Genomic DNA, 22,651 nt, shown 5'->3' with positions numbered 1-22,651 from the left:
CTGGGGGAGGTGATGGTACACACCTTATAATTCTTAATTTAGTTTTATCCTGCTCCTTACTCTTATTGCTTTGCAAGGTGAACAAGATATGTTTTGAACTTTGTATGACTTTCTCTTTGGTGCCAGTTCTCTCCCCCCCTCTTTTTTCCCTCTTTTGTACTTGAAGCCTAGAACCTTGAAATTAGACCAGCAGTCTCATAGATCCTGCCAGAGGATAGATGGATGGTAAAATATTGTGCTCGTGACTCTTTTATTGTTTTTTGTCGTTTTACTTTATTGAGGCAAATTCTGTATTTCATGTAATTTACCCATTTCATGTGTACATTTTTTTTTTTTTAGTAAATGTACATAATTGTGCAGCCATTACTATAAATCAGCTTCAAAACATTTACGTCCCAATGATATTCTTCATGTCCACTAACACTTAATCTCCATTCTGTTCACATCAGGCAACTGCTAATTTACTTTCTATCTCTGTAATTTGCCTTTTCTGAACATTTCATATAAACGAAATCATACAGTCTGTAGTCTCTTGTGTCTGACTTCTTTCACTTAGCATCATGTTTTAGATGTTCATCCATGTCCTAGCATGTATCAGAACTTCATTCCTTTTGATTACTGACTAGTATTCATTGTGTGGATATATGTTGTTAGACTTTACTTTTGTACTTTTGGGTCTGGTGATTCTTTTTCATCTTAGCCCATACTACAGTCATTTTTCTTAAATAGTAGTCTAGATCTTAAATTTGTAAAAGGTATGCTAGTAAACATTGACCTTAATCATTTGCATTTCACATTAGGAAATGTGATGTTTAAGTACTTAGAGAACCTAGGATTTTCAAGGATTTTTTTTTAATTGTTTCTTTTTCAGAGAGGCTGTGATAGCTATATGGTATATTTGTTTGATAAAAGTAAGACTGTATATGAAGGACCATTTGCTTCCAGAAGTTTATCTGACTGTGTAAATTACATTGGTAAGTATGTATAGCCCATTTACTGAGTGAGGTTTAAACATGAAATAATATTATTTTGACTCAATATGGTTAGTAGAAATGGTCTTTTGGTGTTTCTGTTCTGTACTTCATACTTCAGGTTTTTAAGTGTGGTTAAAAATGAATTTATATAGTTTGGAAGGTGAAATGGTAGAGGTCAAATCACTCTAAAACCCTCATTTGAAAGAAGACTTACTTTCTGTGGGTTAGGGCTGTCACAGAAGAATGAATCTCCACTATTAATTAAGCCTACTTTCTAGTTGCTTCTTCATTATTTAAACATATTCAAATATTTCATTTTATTGTATGAATACTGCTTAATGTTCAAATATTTTCATTTATCCTGTAAGAATTACTCTTTTCTTTGGAAGAAGTGATCAATTTCTGTATACCCAAAACTAAAATCAAGCACAGTATTGTAAAATCAAGAACACAACTGGCATGGGGCTAAAATTCTGTAATCTTTCATCTGTGTTACCTTTTTGTAGCTTTTTGTAAAAACTATTTACTATTTATAGATAGTAAATCTAAATTTACATTACAGATAGTGAATCTGTAAATTTAGATTTACAGATAGTACAGAGTTCTTACGTTATTCACCTTCCCAACACATATAGTTTCCTCATTTGTTAACATCTTATATTGTATGGTACATTTGTTATAAGTAAAGAACCAACCAATTATTAATTAAGGCCATACTTTATTCCTATTTCCTTAGTTTTGATGTGGTGTCCTTTTTCTGTTCCATGATCTGATCCAGGGTACCATATTACATTTAGTTGGCTCCTCTGGGCTGTGACAGTTTCTCAGACTTTTCCTTGTTTTATTTATTTACTTAGTTAGTTAGTTATTAGCACTTCCTTTCTGGCAGCAAGAGATGTTCCAGGTCCATCTTGTATATTTCTGGCCCCAGTCCTAGGATCAGCCATTTCTCTAAGGACCCCTGGTTCCTTTAATCGGAGAAGAGTATTAGAAACCAAGATTTGGACACTAGGTGTGCTTCTTGCTACTGGAGTGTCAATTTTTAGACTTTAGTTTTTTAATATCGTTTTTAAAGTTTATTTATTCAGAGAGAGAGAGAACCCAAGCAGGGGAGGGGGAGAGAGAGAATCCCAAGCAGATAGCACAAAGCCCAACACAGGGCTTGAACTCACAAACTGAGATCATAAACTGAGCCGAAACCAAGAGTCAGATGCTTAACTGACTGAGCCACCCAGGCACCCCTAGACTTTATTTTTTAAAGTATGTATATGATTTTTGTGTGTGTGAAAAGGCTCCCCTCCCCTAGACTTTTTCTTTAAAGTGTTTGGGTTATATATATATATTTTTTTGGTTTGGGGTTTTTGTCTATTGTAGGAATCTCAGGAGTAATTATGGGCATATGGAATAGAAGAAAGGTTAATTCAGACTATCAATTATTAGGGGAGACAGAGATTTTTCCAGGTACATAGCTTTATTATTATTTTTTAAGTCTGCTTCAGATAATACGGTTTTTCAATATAAACCATAGTGTAGTATTCTTTCTCTGAATGTTTTCATTGGAAAAGAATAACAGAATGTAATTGCCACTTTAAAGTATAGGATGAATCTCTTTCAATCTTGGAGAATCTCATGATGTTAAAATGGAATTTCATTGAACTTAGCACATATCTGCCATGGTGTTAGAAACTAGCATTTCCTTTACCAAGGGCAAGAGATAACCCTCAATAAATAATTTTGTAAATTTGGCAGTGAAGAGAACATATCTTATTAAACTGCTGTTTACTGTATCTGTTTTCCTGAAGCTGGGTTGGTAGTCCAGGAGATGAAATTTATTATTTAGAGGCAGCAAAGACCATAGCAGATTATAGAGGACTTGGGACTTGATTTAGAACTTGAAAGAAATAAAGAATTTGGATTAATGAAGAAAAAAAGTATTTCAGACTGGAGAGAAGCAAGAAAAAAGACAGATAAAAGAATAATTGCAAATTTATGATTATGTCTTACTCATTTTTATTTCCCCCCATAGCTGGAATAGGGCTGTGTATTGCAGATGCTTATAAATGTATATTGAACTGCATGAAACACTAACAATTGGTTCTTTCTAGCATCCATTTCTAGAATCTTTAGGAATGATACTTGCATGGACAGGAAATCACAAAGAATGATAAGCATCTTCTTTTTCCCATCTGCTTATGTATAGTACGGGACAGCAAAATACAACTTCCAATTATACAGCTACGTAAAGTATGGGCTGAAGCAGTGCATTATGTGTCTGGGCTAAAAGAAGACTACAGCAGGCTCTTTCAGGGACAAAGAGCAGCAATGTAAGAGGATTCTGTTGTTTATCAGTACAGTGTCATGTGCATTAATGCTCGAGAATTAATCTTGCTTTTTTCACTAATCAGTATTCACACAATACTAAAATATTGGGCTAATCTGGAGTGTAATATTCTCAACAAACTTAATTCTTTCTAATGGTATGAAATCATCCATTCGCAATGGCTTGAGAGTAGTTCCTGAACAGTCCTAGTAGAAGAAGATTGTTTTATCTTAGAATATCACAGGTAGGGAGTCTTTAGAGAGCTGATTCTAGAAATTAACTATTTTTCATAGATTGATAATAGAAAGTTAGACTTTGGGTTTATGGCAACTTAATCTATTAAGTTGTCCAGTGTTTCTGAAATACCAATTTTTTTTTTTTTTTTTTTTTTTTTTTTTTTTGGCTACGGTTTAGGTTAAGTCTTCTTAGATATAATGCAAACCTGACAAAAATGAAGAACACTTTGATCTCAGCATCTCAGCAACTGAAAGCCAAATTGGAGTTTTTCCACAAAAGCATTCAACTTGACTTGGAAAGATACAGTGAGCAGATGACTTACGGGATATGTGAGTGTTTGGGTAACATGTTTGAAAGAAGTGTCAGGTCTCTTGAAGCCATCTCCCATTTTGCCTTCTTGCCTCATAGCCCATTGTTTGACTTCTATTCATGTTAGAAGAAGAGACAGGACGCCTAAAGTCATCATAAACTGTGTTTGTACTGAATAGTAGTTCTTTCTTTTAACCTTTAGTTTAGCAACTTTACTCCGCCCCCCACCTCCCCAGTTGGACTGTAATTGTACTAAAATCGTTTAGCTCCAGAAAAATTCAAAGGCAATTTAAGAACTTTAGATTTTCAAGCCTCAGTTTTAAAATAGATCCAAAGTCTGTATCGGGATGACTTCTTAGACAGGGAAATCTTAAACTACTTACCTTTCTATAAATAATAACACAAATAATTCCAGGGTTGTTTTCCTTTCAAACCACCTACTGTGGAGTCCCATTTTTAAAAAATACACAGCCTCCAGTTTTTCAATATTTAACTCCAGGCTCTCTCTCTTCAGTTATATTCAGGAAATGTAAAAAAGCAGATTTAAAATTCAAATAATAAGCTGAAGGGGTCACCACCATTATTTGTTTTCTATCATAAATCCTCTTTGTAAACTTGTCTTAAGCAAGGTATGTGTGTCTTAGAATAAATGATCAGCAGTGTCCAATTGGGTAAATAAGTTTATCTACTAGAGTTGGTTCTATGATTAGTGTTTTATTTCTATTTGTGTATAATAGGCATTCTGGTGAATGGCAAAACACTATAATTATGTCATCAAATTATTTTTTTGTTTGTTTTTTAAGAGAGCAAGGGCGAGTGAGAGAGAGGCTAAGGGAGAGGGAAAGAGAATCCCGAGAAGGCCCCATACCCAGTACAGAACCCAATGTGGGCTCGATCTCACATCCATGAGATCATGACCTGAGCCGAAATCAAGAGTCGGATGCTTAACTGACTGAGCCACCCAGGCACCCCACATCAAATTATCTTTGACTTTTCAGTGGCATACCTTGTACAGCTGTTAAAAAAGAATGGCATAGACATGTGTACTGATATTAAAAGATCACTTGGGTCTTTAACGGCAGTGATGTTTTAAGTTGGGGAAAAAAAAGAAAGAAAAGTATATATAGATGGTCTCTCTTATAAGGGTAAAGTGTAGGTGTCTGTGTAACAAGTGATTAATAGTAAGATCCCTTACGGTGGCGGGGAGGAGGAGAGAGTGTTTTCTTTTTGTCTTCTGTTTTATAGTATTTGTTTTTTTAAAATCATGTTCATGTATTATTTTTTTCATTTTTTAAAGAGAAAACCATTTGAATTAGAAATTCTAAAAACCACAGAAATTTTTGCCATGTCATAGTTCCAAAGGCTGAAAATCCAAAATCAAGATGTTGGCAGGGCCATGATCCCTCTGCAAGTTGTAGGGAAAAATCCTTGCTTGCTTCTTTCTAGCTTCTCACGCCAATAGTCCTTGGTGTCCCTTGGCTTGTAGCTGTAGCACTTTAATCTCTCCCTCTGTCGTCAAAATAGAGCTCTCCCTTCATATGTCTGGGCCTCTGTGTCTCTTCTCTTCTCATAAGGATACTAGTCATACTGGATTAATCTACCCTACTCCAGGATGAACTCATCTTAATTTAGTTAATTGCATCTGCAGTGACCCTATTTCCAAATGAGGTCACATTCAGAGGTACTGAATTAGGACTTCAGCATATCTTTTTGAGGGACAGTTCAACCTATAACTATATATTTTTGATGTTGATATGGCAAGGAGGTGGGTAGGTCAGTAATTAAAGCTGTGGCTATTTCTGAGATAACCGATTAAGACTTTTTTTCTTAGCCTCAGAAAAAATGTTAAAAGCATGGAAGGAAATGGAAGAAAAGGCTATCCACTATGCTGAGGTAAAATCACTAGCTCATTCTGTAATTCTTAGAAATTGTCTTCGGTTTCGATATGTAGGGTATTTTTCATGTTATTCCTGCATATCAGACAAAAATCTAGTAGATGCTCTGTGTGTATAGAGGGAAGTACCATAGTTGATAAAACAGGGGCTTTGGGCAAATGAGATTAAACTGAAAGCTCACTAAACTTCAGTTTCCAATTAATGTGCTTACCTTTTTAGTAGGGTTTTAGTAGGGTTATGCAGATTACTGGGAGTAAATAATAAGTGGTAGTTATCACTTATTTTTATGATTAGTTAGATAGGGTAGCTGTACATCCTGGTTTTATACCTTCTAGTTTATACCTGCCTTGCCATAATTAGCAATAGTACTCCCTTTCACTCTCAAAATTATGCTTGTCTGAACAATAAATTATATATATGGTCATGCTAGTTATAGGTCATTCTCTAGGTGGCATATTCCTTCCTTACTGGTTACATCTGTCCATGGTCCCACTAAATTGTTACTCTCCTGGATGCCAGTACTTACCCCAAGAACATGGGTAAGGCAGTAGATATCCTTGGGTAGGAAATCCAGTGTCTATATTTCTGCATTCTTTTTCAAGGCAGTCAGGAACAAGAGGCAATGAAAAATCATAGAACTGAGATGCAGTGGTTTTGATGGCCATTTTTCCTCTGTCTTGTTAGTGACACATCTATCTTTTTGCTTCTCGGGGGAGAAAGCAAATACTAGCAGTTTACTGTTGTCGGGAGAGAAAAGAGAGACATAGGTATTAAGTCTGTCCTTGCATGAAAGATTAAGCACCAGAATCCGAAAGATAAAAACACTTGAACAAAATCGGTGTTTTGTATAAAGTCATTTAATTCTACTGTTGGCAGCAAGTCATTCTCTGAGTTCTTTTCCAGTTTGTGGGTGGTGAGCCTGTTGTTTCTTTTGTGTTTCGTCATATTTTAGGTGGGTGTCATTGGTTACCTGGAGGATCAGATCATGTCCCTGCATACTGAAATCATGGAGCTACAGAAGAGCCCTTATGGAAGACGTCAGGGAGACTTGATGGAATCTCTGTAAGAAAGTCTTGTGTTATTGGTATGAGTGTCTATAATTTTTTTGTAGCAGACGATTCTTTCTGTGTAGATCTGGCAGATTAAGCCTGTATTTGTTCTTTTCTATGGTTTTTCTTTCTCCAAATATATTGCCATCTATTTTAAAAGGAAGTTTTTTCTTAGTCACAGGAAATTTTGGAAATAATTTCAGGGTTGACCTTTGCTTTTTTAATCAAAACATCTTTTCATGTGAGTGTTAAGAATTTTTCAAGTATTCTAAGTTACAAACTCTTTCCCTACTTAACATACTTCTGGGCCAAGTTATTGTCCATTAAATGTCCTAAATGAGGTTAACTTCCTAAGTGTCTGGATAGAAATTTCAAATTTTTTTCCTAATCACAGACCATCATTTTTTCCCATTTAATTGTTTTTGGTGCAAGGATGTTGTATATGTGATGGTAGATCAAAGCAGATGTGAAATAAATACAATTTCCATTTTTATTTATTTATTTTTTGAGAGCACATGCACGAGTGGAGTAGGGGCAGAGGGAGAGAGAGAATCCCAAGCAGGCTGCACGCCCAGCACAGAGCCTGAGGCGGGACTCCATCTCACGACTGAGATTGTGACCTGAGCTGAAATCAAGAGTTGGACACTTAACTGACTAAGCCATCAGGAGCCTCTAACTTTGCATTTTTAGATCTTGCTTATGACTCAGTGAAATACTTTCTGTAAAATGTTCACTGGCAATATATACTTGCTTTACAAAATTTTTTTTTAATGTTTATTTATTTTTGAGAGAGAGAGAGAGAGGGCAAAGTGCGAGAGGGGGAGGTGCAGAGAGAGAGGGAGACACAGAATCCAAAGCAGGCTTCAGGCTCCAAGCTGTCAGCACAGAGCCCAACGTGGGACTTGAACTCATGGACTGTGAGATCATGACCTGAGCTGAAGTCAGACGCTTAACCAACTGAGCCACCCAGGTGCCCCAATATATACTTGCTTTAAAATGGGATCATACTCTATTCAAATAATATTTTTCATTTCAAGTTATGGACTATTAATCATTGAATTTTTTTCACATACGGAGGTATGGCTTCTGTTTCCCTTTTTTTTTTTTTATGTAATTTATTGTCAAATTGGTTTCCATACAACACCCAGTGCTCATCCCAACAGGTGCCCTCCTCAATGCCCCTCACCCACTTTCCCCTCTCCCCCACCCCCCATCAACCCTCGGTTTGTTGTCAGTATTTAAGAGTCTCTTAGGGGTGTCTGGGTGGTTCAGTTGGTTAAGCGACCGACTTCGGCTCAAGTCATGATCTTGCAGTTTGTGAGTTCAAGCCCCGCATCGGGCTCTGTGCTGACAGGTCAGAGTTTGGAGCCTACTTCAGATTCTGTCTCCCCCTCTCTCTACCCCTCCCCCGCTCACACTCTGTGTGTCTCTCTGTCACTCAGTAATAAACGTTAAAAAAAAAAAAAAAAAAAAGAGTCTCTTATGGTTTGCCTCCCTCCCTCTCCGTAACTTTTTTTCCCCCTTCCCCTCCCACCTGGTCTTCTGTTAAGTTTCTCAGGATCCACATAGGAGTGAAAACATATGGTATCTGTCTTTCTTTGCCTGACTTATTTCACTTAGCATAATACCCACCAGTTCCATCCACGTTGCTACAAATGACCAGATTTCATTCTTTCTCATTGCCAAGTAGTATTCCTTTGTATATATAAACCATATCTGCTTTATTCATTTGTCAGTTGATGGACATTTAGGCTCTTTCCATAATTTGACTATTGTTGAAAGTGCTGCTATAAACATTGGGGTACCAGTGCCCCTATGCATCAGTACTCCTATATCCCTTGGGTAAATTCCTAGCAGTGGTATTGCTGGGTCATAGGGTAGATCTATTTTTAATTTTTTGAGGAACCTCCACACTGTTTTCCAGAGCGGCTGCACCAGTTTGCATTCCCACCAACAGCGCAAGAAGGTTCCCGTTTCTCCACATCCTTGCCAGCATCTATAGTCTCCTGATTTATTCATTTTAGCCACTCTGACCGGTGTGAGGTGGTATCTCATTGTGGTTTTGATTTGTATTTCCCTGATGAGGAGTGACGTTGAGCATCTTTTCATGTGTCTGTTGGCCATCTGGATGTCTTCTTTAGAAACCTGTCTATTCATGTCTTCTGCCCATTTCTTCACTGGATTATTTGTTTTTCAGGTGTGGAGTTTGGTGAGTTCTTTATAGATTTTGGATACTAGCCCTTTGTCTGGTATGCCATTTGCAAATATCTTTTCCCATTCCGTCAGTTGCCTTTTAGTTTTGTTGATTGATTCCTTTGCAGTGCAGAAGCTTTTTATCTTCATAAGGTCCCTATAGTTCATTTTTACTTTTAATTCCCTTGCCGCTGGAGATGTGTCGAGTAAGAAATTGCTGCAGCTGAGGTCAGAGAGGTTTTTTCCTGCTTTCTCCTGCTTTTTGATGGTTTCCTGTCTCACATTCAGGTCCTTCATCCATTTTGAGTTTATCTTTGTGAATGGTGTAAGAAAGTGGTCTAGTTTCATTCTTCTACATGTTGCTATCCAATTCTCCCAGCACCATTTGTTAAAGAGACTGTCTTTTTTCCATTGTCTTTCCTGCTTTGTCAAAGATTGGTTGGCCATACATTTGTGAGTCCAGTTCTGGAGGCTGTATTCTATTCCATTGGTCTATGTGTCTGTTTTTGTGCCAATACCATGCTGTCTTGATGATTATAGCTTTGTAGTAGAGGCTAAAGTCTGGGATTGTGATGCCTCCTGCTTTGGTTTTCTTCTTCAATATTACTTTGGCTATTCAGGGTCTTTTGTGGTTCCATACAAATTTTAGGATTACTTGTTCTAGCTTTGAGAAGAATGCTGGTGCAATTTTGACTGGGATTGCATTGAATGTGTAGATTGCTTTGGGTAGTATTGACATTTTAACAATATTTATTCTTCTAATCCATGAGCACAGAATGTTTTTCCATTTTTTTTGTATCTTCTTCAGTTTCCTTCAAAAGCTTTCTATGCTTTTCAGCATACAGATCTTTTACATCTTCAGTTAGGTTTATTCCTAGGTATTTTATGATTCTTGGTGCAATTGTGAATGGGATCAGTTTCTTTATTTGTCTTTCTGTTGTTTCATTATTAGTGTATAAGAATTCAACTGATTTCTGTACATTAATTTTGTATCCTACGTCTTTGCTGAATTCATGTATCAGTTCTAGCAGACTTTTTGTGGAGTCTATCGGGTTTTCCATGTATAGTATCATGTCATATGCAAAAAGTGAAAGCTTGACCTCATCTTTGCCGATTTTGACGCCTTTGATTTCATTTTGTTGTCTGATTGCTGATGCTAGAACTTCCAACACTATGTTAAAGAACAGCGGTGAGAGTGGACTTTCCTGTCATGTTCCTGATCTCAGGGGGAAAGCTCTCAGTTTTTCCCCATTGAGGATGATATTAGCTGTGGGCTTTTCATAAATGGCTTTTATGATGTTTAAGTATGTTCCTTCTATCCCGACTTTCTCGAGGGTTTTTATTAAGAAAGGATGCTGAATTTTGTCAAATGCTTTTTCTGCATCGATTGACAGGATCATATGGTTCTTATCTTTTCTTTTATTAATGTGATGTATCACATTGAGTGATTTGTGAATATTGAACCAGCTCTGCAGCCCAGGAATGAATCCCAGTTGATCATGGTGAATAATTTTTTTTTTATATGATGTTGAATTCAATTTGCTAGTATCTTGTTGACAATTTTTGCATCCATATTCATCAGAGATATTGGCCTGTAGTTCTCTTTTTTTTCTGGGTCTCTGTCTGGTTTGGGAATCAAAGTAAACTGGCTTCATAGAATAAGTCTGGAAGTTTTCCTTCCCTTTCTATTTTTTGGAATAGCTTGAGAAGGATAGCTATTATCTCTGCTTTAAACATCTGGTAGAACTCCCCTGGGAAGCCATCTGGTCCTGGACTCTTATTTGTTGGGAGACTTTTGATAACTGATTCAATTTCTTCACTGGTTATAGGCCTGTTCAAATTTTCTATTTCTTCCTGTTTGATTTTTGGAAGTGTGTGGGTGCTTAGGAATTTGTCCATTTCTTCCGGGTTGTCCAGTTTGTTGGCATATAATTTTTCATAGTATTCCCTGATAATTGCTTGTATTTCTGAAGGATTGGTTGTAATAATTCCATTTTCATTCATGATTTTTATCTATTTGGGTCCTCTCCCTTTACTTTTTGAGAAGCCTGGCTAGAGGTTTATCAATTTTATTTTTTTAAAAAACCAACTCTTGGTTTCATTGATCTGCTCTACTGTTTTTTTAGATTCTATATTGTTTATTTCTGCTCTGATCTTTATTATTTCTCTTCTTCTGCTGGATTTAGGCTGTCTTTGCTGTTCTGCTTCTATTTCCTTTAGGTGTGCTTTTAGATTTTGTATTTGGGATTTTTCTTGTTTCTTGAGATAGGCCTGGATTGCAATGTATTTTCCTCTCAGGACTGCCTTCGCTGCGTCCCAAAGCGTTTGGATTGTTGTATTTTCATTTTCATTTGTTTCCATATATTTTTTAATTTCTTCTCTAATTGCCTGGTTGACCCATTCATTCTTTAGTAGGATGTTCTTTAACCTGCATGCTTTTGGAGGTTTTCCAGACTTTTTCTTATGGTTGATTTCAAGTTTCATAGCATTGTGGTCTGAAAATGTGCATGGTATGATCTCAATTCTTTTATACTTATGAAGGGCTGTTTTGTGACCCAGTATGTGATCTATCTTGGAGAATGGTCCATGTGCCTTGAGAAGAAAGTATATTCTGTCGCTTTGGGATGCAGAGTTCTAAATATATCTATCAAGTCCATCTGATCCAATATATCATTCAGGGCCCTTGTTTCTTTATTTATTCTCTGTCTAGATGTTCTGTCCATTGTTGTGAATGGAGTATTTAAGTCTCCTGCAGTTACCACATTCTTATCAATAAGGTTGCTTATTGGTTTCTCTTTCCTAGGGAACAGCGTGCCATTGATCTGTATAAGCAGTTAAAGCACAGACCTTCAGGTAAGACACTTTTATCACTGTACACAGGCATTTTAGGACACCAGTATAAACTTAACAAATCCAGGGGATTGGATTTTAAACAAGCTGCAGGATAAATTCTAGTTTTGGTATTGCTATGGATATGTTTATGGTATAGCATATGGGATTTAAGGGATTAGGAAGGCTAAGCAACAAGGAAAACAGAAAAAATTTTAAAGGGAAGTGAAAGGAAGGAATGAAAGAAAAAAAGGAACTCAGAAGGGTAAAAGGAAGCAAGAAAATGTGTGGAAAGAAGGAAAAAATAAGTGCTGCTTAAGATTAGAGAGGTTGGAAAGAATTTGATATGGCGGGTTCAGGTGTGGAATGATCAGCAGAAGGCCCATGTGCTAGGCCAAAGTAGGTATACCTTGAAAATGATGCCTTCATCTGCACGTCACTGCTGCTTATTACACTGGCAAAACAATTCGTGTTGAACAGCTGCTGAATACAGAGCATGATCTATTGGCAAGAGCATTGGAGTGATAACTGGAAGGCTTGAATTCCAGATTGGGCACTTTACTGACGACATACCTAATTTTCTTGTATCTCATATTCCTCTTCTACAAAATGGGGCTGAAACCTAGCTTTCCTAACTCAGTGAATGTGTATAGTGATATATTTGAGAGACTGTTTGTGATAATGCCTTGGAAAGTATAAAGTATGTATCTACAAGAACTGAAAAGGTGAATCCTATGCCCTAATTCGCTACATATACCTAAATTACAAATATATAAGTAAAATAAAAGATATGTTTTATACTTTAAAATTTATAAACATATGCAAATTAATATACATATGAAATTCTATTTTAACAAATAACATGATGTCCTTTACATTGGTTTTTAGTGGTGTGGAATTTGTTCAGTTTATTTCTACAGACATTTTTGAGGTGTATATAAGATACATACCTAACCCTGCTTGGGGGTCAGGGGTAGTTAGAGGTGGTTTCCTGTAGGAGATGACATCTGAGATGAACCTTAAAGGATAAGTAGCAATAGCTAAGTGAAAGGAGATGGACTCTTGTATATACAAATATATCAATAAAGACATGTACGTGTAGTACTTAGTATGTTTGAAGAAATGCAGTGGCTGGATTGTAGAGTTTCAGGAGAGAAAGGCTGAATCAGATGTGGCTAGATCATAAAGGATCTGGTATGTTATGGTAATGAGTTTGGATTTCATCGTGATGGCAAAGAGAAACCTTAAAAAGTTTTATAGTAGGAGAATGGCATGATCAGAAGCATTTTGGAAATACTGCTCTGGTAGTATTTCACATAATGGATTAAAATGTGTCTACACTGGAGACCAGCATTGGTTATGAGGCTATTGAAATAATCATAACTCAGTATAGAGTGGGCCATGAGCTAAGGTAGAGAGCCTTAGCTGTAGAGGCTGGGTGAGAGGAGGGTAAGGGCAAGAGAGACATTTAGGAGGTAGAACTGATAGTGTTGGGTGATGGATTGAATATGGGTGGCTGGAGCTGGAGTAGGGAGTCATGATGCCTCTCAAGATTCTATGGCAGCTAGGTACATGGTCAGCAGGACCACTTGCTATAATGGGAAGTATAGAATGGATGATGGCCTTGATGGGAAAAGAAGATGAATTCATTTTTGTACATGTTGATGTTAGGGTGTCAGTTGGATATTCAAGTAGAGATGTCTAATAAACTATATATATATGTAGGTATGTATATATAAATACACACACATACACACACACCCATATATATGTATATGGATTTAGTAAACAAGTTGGGGATAGATATGTAGCCATTTAAGAGTAATCAGCCATAGGAGTAGAGTACTTATCCTGAAAAAGTAGGTTGAGTATCCTCAAGGATGGAATCCCAGGGAATACCAACATTCAAGGAATGGCTAAAAGGAGAAGAGCCTCCAAAGGTGACTGAGAAATGACCAGAATATGTAGGAAGAATGATATGATAGGAACAGGACAGAGAGAGTTTCAAAAAGAAAGTGTTCAGTAGGGTGAAATACTACAGAGGGTGTGGGTAATAAAAATGATGATGAATATATTCGTTCAGCTTACCAGTTTGGACATCATTGTTGATCTTGACAAAATATTGCCTTTTGGGAACAGAAATCTGATTATAGAAGGGTGAGGAAGGAATGAGGCAGGAAGAAATAGAGAAGCCAGTCAGTCTAGACCAGCAGTTCTCTATGTCTGGTTCATGAACCCTTGAGGACTCCTGAAACCTTTTCAGGGAGTCAATGAGGTCAAAACTAGTTTCATAACACTAAGACATTATTTGCCTTTTTCACTATGTTGACATTTTCACTGATGCTACAAAAGCATTGGTGGGTAAATGGTTTACTCCTTACTTAGCATTAATCAAGGCACTAGTACCATCTATGCAGGTAGTCATTATACTTTTCACCACTATGCATTCATAGTTAAAAAAAAAAAAACTTTCATTTAAGTGTGTCCTTGATAAAATACTAAGAATTTTATTTAAATCTCAACCCTTGGGTATATGTCTTTTAAATATTCTGTGTGATGAAACAGGAAGTACTCCTAAAGTGCTTCTGCTACATACTAAAGTCTGATATTTTTCTTAAAGCCACTGTGGCAGGCATTTTCTCAAAAATTAATGAAGCATGACCACCACTTTAAGGGAAAAAGCCAACAATGTTAGTTGTCTGTGATAAAATTCCATATTTCATGCAAAAAATTCAAATTTAGGAAAACTGGTACCCATCAACTGAAATTTGTCAGCTTCTCAATACTTTAACTTTTTTGATGAGATCAGTGGTGAGATTAAAAAAACTTGCAGAAAGGTAAAATAAGGCCAGTTTTCTCACTAAAAGTTTTTGGAAAATAGTTTTTAATAAAAATATGTTAATAGATAACAAGTTTGTTGTTATTCTTAAGTAAGTAAATAAATACTTAAACTTCTTAGTTTAGGGGTGCCTGGGTGGCTCAGTTGGTTAAGCGGCTGACGCTTGATTTTGGCTCAGGTCATGATTTCACGGTTCTTGAGTTCAAGCCCTGGGTCGGGCTCTGTGCTCACTGCGCAGAGCCTGCTTCCGTTCCTCTGTCTCCCTCTTTCTGGCTGTCTCCACTTGGGCACATGCACGCTCTCTTTCTTCCCCCAAAATAAACAAATGTTAAATAAACAAACAAACTTCTTAGTAAAGGGCCCCTGAACAGGGGCTGGTCCCTGAACAAGCTTGAGAGGCTGACTCCAGAGAATAGTGGGAGCAATTAGGCTTGCTACCACTGAGGGTGAGTATGGATACCCACACTTTTGTGAGTGTAGGGGTTGGAAGGTTGAGAGTCTTACTGCCTTGTGGCCTCCCATCCTAAAGTAAGTGGGGTTAACTGTTAACAGAAGTGATGGGGTTAACAGAAGAGGTGATGAGGGCATAGATTTAAGGACTACGCTAATGATTTTTAAAAGCTGGTATGTGCAATGGAAGATGTTGCTGATCCATAACATTTATTAAGAATGCAGAGCAGAAAAAAAAAAAGAATCCAGAGCAGAAGTGAAAACCTGTGAATCAATAGTGACCACAGAGGAGATGGTAGTATAATATTTTTGTTGCTGGTGTTTAGTGGAATGGCTGCAGGAACTGATAGAGCAGATGGTTAGACTGATCCAGGGTTAGGATTTTGCTCAGAAGAGGACAAAAAAGTTCAAGGTATTGACAGAAAGTGATTTAAGTGATGGAAGTTGTGGTTAGAATAAAGTATTGAAGTTTAAGATTTCCAATAGAATAAGTCTAATTCTTTTTTCCCCCCCTTTAATCAATATTCATTCCTTCTAGTCTTCTGACCAATGAATTGGGTATTGCAGGTAAAGACATACAAAATTCCATCCATTGGCTCAAATTTAACTTCCATAGTAAGTGATAACATTTGTTTGAATTATTTTTTTTAAAGATTTTATTTTTTTTAAGGGTGTTTTTATTTTGAGAGAGAGAGAGAGAGAGAGAGTACAAGTGAGCAGGGGAGGGGCAGAGAAAAAGAAGGAGAATCCCAAGCATGCTCCATACTTGGGACAGAGCCAGAGGTAGGGCTGGATCCCACAACTTAGAGATCATGACCTGAGCTGATATCAAGAGTGGACACTTAACCGACTGAGCTACTCAGGCACCCGCCCCTGGATTATTTTTATAAAAACTTTGCAGTAGTCCTGTCAGCATATTAACATATCATAGAGCCCAGAAATAAACTTGCTATCCAGGTTGCTTCTTTGAATTGATCATTACCTTGAGAACAAACTAGTTGTAACAAGTTTTATCTCTTATTGGGGTTTATATAATCATACTTGATACATGGTCTCTAGTGTCTTCTCTGGCTTAGAGTTGATTTGAGACTCTAGTTCAGCTGAAAATGGTAAAAAAACAACTTTCTTCATTCTGTATGTTGGAGAAAGTTAATGTTCTGTGGTCTCTGACCATCTAAGAGAGCTAGTACAATGGGGAAGCTGTCCTGGTCTACAGGATTTAGGAAGGAGTGCTGTTGGGAGAGAAGCCTGTTTGGAGCCCCTGTGTCTGGTTGTTGGTAAGGGAGAGACAAACAGGGACGTGTGTGTGGAATAAACTTGAGCTATGGGGGAGATCTTTGCAGTGATAACAAAGGACATTGAACTTTTTAAAAAACCTTCTTTGATACCCCTTTCATAGTAAAATGTGGGTAACAGTAGTAGCCATCTCCCAGGACTCCTGTGAGGGTTAAATGAGAAAACTGAGTTGGTAATAACAAATAATATTTTTGCATTTGAGATTAATTATTGTCCAAGGAAATACTAGCATGATCTATGAGCAGTCTTCCGGTTTTTCAAAACTTTAAATACCACTTCTGAAAGATAACAATTAATGCTTTTGTTGTTGTTGTTGTTGTTGTTGTTGCTGTTTTAATTGGGGTACCATCTCCTATAAACTGTAGACCTCACTGTGTCCACACAGCCATTTTCTTTGAGAACATTTGTCAGCTGGCAGTTTAAGATGTCATACTACCCTCAAACCGAACTGTCAGGTGTCTATACGTCCTTTTATTAGTGCATCATATTTGGCTTAAGTCAGTCCGCTTTTTTTCAAAGTTTTCATGGGCTGTAAACAGATAAACATGAAATCCCAAGCAACCTAGTTGGGTCAAGGGTCTCCTTTTCAACCAGTGGAAGTTTGATGTATTGTCCTGCTGTTTCTAAATAAGTGATGTTAATTATCCAAGAAAAATTGATCTCTTGGCCAGAAAATTGCATTTGTGTCTGGGGTTTGGGTTAATATGGGTTAAAGGGAACTAAACATATTCTTTTTTTTTTCCAATATATGAAATTTATTGTCAAATTGGTTTCCATACAACACCCAGTGCTCATCCCAAAAGATGCCCTCTTCAATACCCATCACCCACCCTCCCCTCCCTCCCACTCCCTATCAACCCCTCAGTTTGTTCTCAGTAACATATTCTTCTCAAAACAGACAACTAAGGTTTGTTGAAGATACAGTGATAAATTTATATATGCTTTTTTGTTTGTTTTATTTTTGAGAGAGAGTGTGTGAGTGGGGAGGAGCTGAGAGAGAGGGGCACAGAGGATCCCAAGCAGGCTCTGTGCTGACAGCAGTGAGCCAGCCCTGTGCGGGGCTCCAACTCACAAGCCACAAGATTATGATTTGACCCGAAGTTGGATGCTCAACCGACTGAGCCACCCAGGAGCCCCTGTATATGCTTTATACAAACACAAATACACATACTTTGTGTTTAGATATATAATTATTTATATATTATAATCTTAAATTTTTAATCCAGTTTTAAATTTAAATAGAGATGCTTATTAATTAAAATTAGTTTCAGATTTTTAGGATTTTTTTGTTTGGAGGCTGATATGTTCATGCAGAAGAGAGGTTATACCTACTGACTGAGATCTTTTATAGATCACTCCTACAGCGACAGCACAGAAATGGTGAAGATCATTGTACATACTGTTCAGAGTCAGGACCGGGTTCTCAAGGAGCTGTTTGGTCATCTGAGGTAGAAAAATTGTTTTATTTCCTACTGAAAAGCCAGGGTACTTGTATCATGTTCCTTTAAAGTGTAATATCCCTTTTTGGTAAATACACTAGACCCAGGAAGGTATCTGGCAATACCTTGGGTAACTGGACCATAGCTGTGTGCATTTAGGTGTCCTGTTTGTGTGTATTGCTTTGGAGATCAGTCACGAAATCTGATGCGGACTGTGATTCATTTCCCCAGCTGGGTGTGGGAGTATGGTGTCTTGTGGGGGAAGGGGATGTATAATTGTCTGACAGTGATTTCATCTCTCCAGCAAGTTATTGGGCTGTAAGCAGAAGATTATTGATCTACTGCCCAAGGTGGAAATGGCCCTCAGTAACATCAAAGAAGCTGACAATACTGTCATGTTTATGCAGGGAAAGAGGCAGAAAGAAATATGGCATCTCCTTAAAATTGCCTGTGTAAGTAACTTTTAATGAATTATTTAACGTGACATTGATTTGCTGGTATTCCCTGCAAAAAGGATTTTTTATCAGCATGATCTGATCTGGGTCCTTTTAGACATGTGTGGATTTTGTGTTAGGTTGATGTTCATGTTCTTTGCTTGGTGTCTGACTGGCAATTCAGATGCGGGATTTCATGATCATCCTTCATTATTTCTTTCCTCTGCAGTCTCATATTTACTCCTTCTAGCCCTAGACTACTGGGGTATCCCAACCTAATTTGGGGGTAGATGTGCCTGACCAGTTAATAAAAGTAATCCTTTGTTCAACTGGTTTTTGTTTTTGTTTTTGTTTTCTCCAACTAAAAGTGGAATGAGAAGGGGTAGCTACATTTGGTTTTAGTCAGTGAAGAAAGGGGTCAATATAAAGGTGGGGAATAGTTTTGTACAGAAATACTCTGGTTGTACATATAGTGGTAGAAGTGTAAATCTTAGGAATATTATAGGAAATTGTATGAATCAATGGAGGTGCTTGCCTATAATCTTTTTATTTACTTTTTTCCCCTTCAGACACAGAGTTCTGCCCGGTCCCTTGTAGGATCCAGTCTAGAAGGTGCAATAACCCCTCAGGCATCAGCATGGCTTCCCCCAACTTCAGCAGAACGTGAACATCCCCTGTCATGCGTGGTAACTCCTCAAGATGGGTGGGTTCACTTTGCAACAATAGATAGTTATCAAGTGCAGTGGTAGGAATGAGGCAGGAGAACGTAGTGGTTAAAGCATATCTTTAGTGCCTTATAGACCAGGGTTGAATCTTGACCATCCCTTTGTAATAACCTTGTGCAATTAACTTGATTCTTTTTTTTTTTTTTTTAATTTTTTTTAAATGTTTACTTTTGAGAGAGAGCCAGTGTATGAGCAGGTGAGGGGCAGAGAGAGAGGGAGACAGAATCTGAAGCAGGCTTCAGGCTCTGAGCTGTCAGCACAGAGCCTGACGCGGGGCTCGAACTTGTGAATCATGAGATCATGACCTTAGCCGAAGTCGGATGCTCAACTGACTGAGCCACCCACGTGCCCCAATTAACTCTGTTCTTTTAATGTGCACACTTCCTCACCTATAAAATGGGAACTGCTGTGAAAATTCAATTAGATGATGGATGAAAGAGCTTGGGAAGTAAATATTCAGTAAATGTTATTTATTGAGCTCAATCCAAGTTCTAAGTTCTTTCTCTGTAACTGGCTTATGAATTCTTTTACCCAAACTATTTCTTCCTTAACCATTTATCTCTGAGAAATTATGGTCTTTTGTATTTGTATTTATCATTTTCGGGTCCTTGATCACCACCCCTCTAATGAATTACTGAGTTTAATCTACTCTGTTTTAAAAAAAAATTTTTTTTTTCAACCTTTATTTATTTTTGGGACAGAGAGAGACAGAGCATGAACGGGCGAGGGGCAGAGAGAGAGGGAGACACAGAATCGGAAACAGGCTCCAGGCTCTGAGCCATCAGCCCAGAGCCTGACGCGGGGCTCGAACTCATGGACCGCAAGATCGTGACCTGGCTGAAGTCGGACGCTTAACCGACTGCGCCACCCAGGCGCCCCTAGTATTTCTAAAATCAGACTTTTCAATGCCTTAAATCAGTTTTGCGAATAAGAACTCAAGTTTGAAATCCTGTATTTTCTTTTATTAATTCCTGCTCTTCTGCTAAAAGCTGAATGACTATCCATTTCTGTTATTTTTCTCAGCATAAGATGTGCCGTATCCAGAGCCAGTGGCTCTTTGCTAGCTTGTGTATTGTCGCTTTTCTCACAACTCATGGAGACCTCTACAGCAGCACCAGCATTACCTGGAAACTCTGCCCATAATTAGTTTTGCAGAAGTGCAGCCATGTTACATCACTGCTCAGGAGGTCATGCAGTTGCACATTCTGTACTCTACTTTTATGAGAGAAAAGCACATGGCAGGAAGGAAAGCTGATACCAGGTATTTTATGTTTTTAAAGAAAGCAAGTTGCAGGGTATGTCTTGGGGGTCATTAGAGATTTGGCCCAATGCAATACATCCAGCTGCAGCATAGGCTATAATTTGATTGACTTTACGAAATACTCCATTAAACAGAGTTTAAGCAAATAAAATGTAATACATTCCTAACCTTTTTGCTTTCGTTAAAGGCATTTAGGTTTGTTAGGGGATGCTAATGGTTGCAAATGTCACCTCTATATAGGTAATTTCTAATTTGAGGTTGTGGTTGTTAGCAAAAGCATGTCAGACAGGAGTTTTAAATATATTTTCCAGTAGGAATACATTATAAAGTAAAATTGATTTCAGTTTTAATGTACACATAGTACTTAACCACCAAGGATTGGGATCTGTAGGCCTCAGTTTTTTCATCTGTTGAACACGAGCTAAATTAGAATTTAGTTCTAAGCTTATAGTGGCTATCATCCTTGGCCTAGAACTGGTTCTAGTAAGGTAGAGACTGAGGGTTGGTAAAAGCTGAGGATAGAGGCCATACGGAAGAGGAAAGTGGGCAAGATGGAAACCAGAATCAGGATTTCCTTCAAATATAAATTTCCAGAGATACTTGTCGGTTCTGGGCATTTCCCCTGTGACACTGTTCTCCTATCCTCAGGAATCAGCTTGCTTGTTTTCTTTTTCATTGCTGTCACCTGTAGTTTCCAACCACCGTTTTCACATTCCTTGATCTTTTGTATCTTCACCCCTACATTTGTGTTTCTGAAGTAGGCATACTGATGTTTTCACTGCTTGTAAGGAAAAGGAAATTTCCAGAAACAAAAAGATATTTTTCATCTGTCTGTGCTGCAGTTATCTCCCCACCCCCTAGTTACTGTTTTCAGGGGGGGGGGGATGGGGGGGAAGGTTGTATGTAATCACCACTTATATTTCAGAGGGAAGTCAGATTGGACGTACAGTAGACTTCTTATCATTAGAGCTGGGCAGAGGCAACAGCTTGGATTAACAAGTAGGACTGAAGACTGTAGGAAGCCGCTGCATTGGGGTGCTGGGTTGCAGGGTTGCAGGAAAGCCAGTGATCATCCTGACCCTGAAGACCAGAAGGTAGAGGAAGTTCATATGCTGCTTTGAATTTGAAAAGGCTTTGTTTTTTCATCATACAGGGAGACTGTAGCACAAATGATAGAAGAAAATTTGAACTGTCTTGGCCATTTAAGCACTATTATTCATGAAGCAAATGAGGAACAGGGCAGTAGTATGATGGTAAGTTTTATATGGATATGGGTGTGTGTTTTAGGTTTGTTGGATGCAGCGAGCTTTAAACTTTCCATGTGAGCCCTATCTGGCATTTGGGATTCACGTGGGGAATTGAAGAAAGAGAGCATTTGAGGAATATCCTTGACCTCAAATCCCTCTTCTCTTACTCATGGGTATACTAGCATTGTGTCAGCACTAATCTTCAACAGTAGCATATTTGGTCAAATTAAATGAAGGGTGAACATTTTTTTGCAATGTGACCACTGAAATTGAATGGTTTGTACCTTTTTGCTTCAGCACTCAATTTTCTCTAATAAGATGGAGCAGGATTTGTACTATAAATCAAATCTAGTAACCACTGTGTGCAAAATGAATGATGTTAATATAGCTGTAATTAATAGAAGTATTTATATTAAGATTTGATTACTGTGAATTATTGATTTGTTAAAACTTGGAGAAACTATAATAAAAATGTTTACTGAATTAACTTTACTACATTTAGTCTCAAGGTCAACTCTTTGTATATCCTCTTATTAATTATTTACTTCATACTTATGAAAACTCTTTGAAATACTTTTTTAATTAGCAGGAAAGAAGGTAAACTAAACTTTCAACTTGTAATTTTACTTATACTTTTGATTTTTCAACTTTTTATTATAACAGGTCCAAACAGAAAACTTGCAAAAAGTAACACCCATAAACCTACCACTTAGAGTCAACATCTAATTATAACTTTTTCATGCCTGGTTTTAGAATCTTGATTGGAGTTGGTTAACAGAATGACTTGCTACTTATTCACTGTCCCCAAACCTATGGAAGTTGTCGCAGCACGTGTTGGAAATTTGTTTTTCTCCCATGAAATCATTCTTCAGACACCAGCAAATTGAAGAAATGACCATGATCAGAAAATATGCATGATTTTACAAGGACAGTATTTTCACTTTGGGTAATTTTAATCTCTGAAGAGACAGAATCTTAAACGTTAGTGGACTTGTTTAAATACGATAGCTATTTAAGCACAGCAATCCATTTGTTTTCAAACTTGATAAAACGTTTAACTGACTAAAAACATCTTTTGTCATTTAACTTTTGGGCATAAGGCCAAAAGTGTGTGTGTGTGTGTGTGTGTGTGTGTGTGTGTGTGTGTGTGTGTG

The 22,651-nt window shown here is 37.5% G+C and overlaps 1 protein-coding gene across 8 annotated transcripts in view; it reads left to right on the top strand.

Annotated features, from left to right (window-relative positions):
• CHUK (component of inhibitor of nuclear factor kappa B kinase complex) overlaps nt 1-22,651 on the top strand; it is a 42,188-nt gene that overhangs the window by 19,216 nt on the left and 321 nt on the right. For 2 of the 8 annotated variants that reach the window (XM_040486147.1, XM_040486152.1), the window contains 11 exons: nt 872-974; nt 3,175-3,298; nt 3,709-3,860; nt 5,672-5,733; nt 6,688-6,797; nt 11,781-11,830; nt 17,743-17,839; nt 18,135-18,282; nt 18,834-18,967; nt 21,404-21,503; nt 22,161-22,271. In XM_040486147.1, coding sequence (XP_040342081.1) covers nt 872-974; nt 3,175-3,298; nt 3,709-3,860; nt 5,672-5,733; nt 6,688-6,797; nt 11,781-11,830; nt 17,743-17,839; nt 18,135-18,282; nt 18,834-18,967; nt 21,404-21,503; nt 22,161-22,223 — 1,143 coding nt within the window. In that variant the 3' untranslated portion in view covers nt 22,224-22,271. Of the gene's footprint in view, nt 1-871; nt 975-3,174; nt 3,299-3,708; nt 3,861-5,671; nt 5,734-6,687; nt 6,798-11,780; nt 11,831-17,742; nt 17,840-18,134; nt 18,283-18,833; nt 18,968-20,012; nt 20,251-21,403; nt 21,506-22,160 lie in introns of those variants that run through there. The other 6 variants (XR_005793610.1, XR_005793609.1, XM_040486150.1 and 3 more) reach the window with 6 other exon arrangements.

Source organism: Herpailurus yagouaroundi, unplaced genomic scaffold (assembly GCF_014898765.1).
Source record: "Herpailurus yagouaroundi ecotype Mexico unplaced genomic scaffold, PumYag 163, whole genome shotgun sequence".
NCBI lineage: Eukaryota > Metazoa > Chordata > Mammalia > Carnivora > Felidae > Herpailurus > Herpailurus yagouaroundi.
The sequence above is the reverse complement of the archived record's forward strand: the minus strand, read 5'-3'. Positions and strand labels throughout refer to the sequence as shown.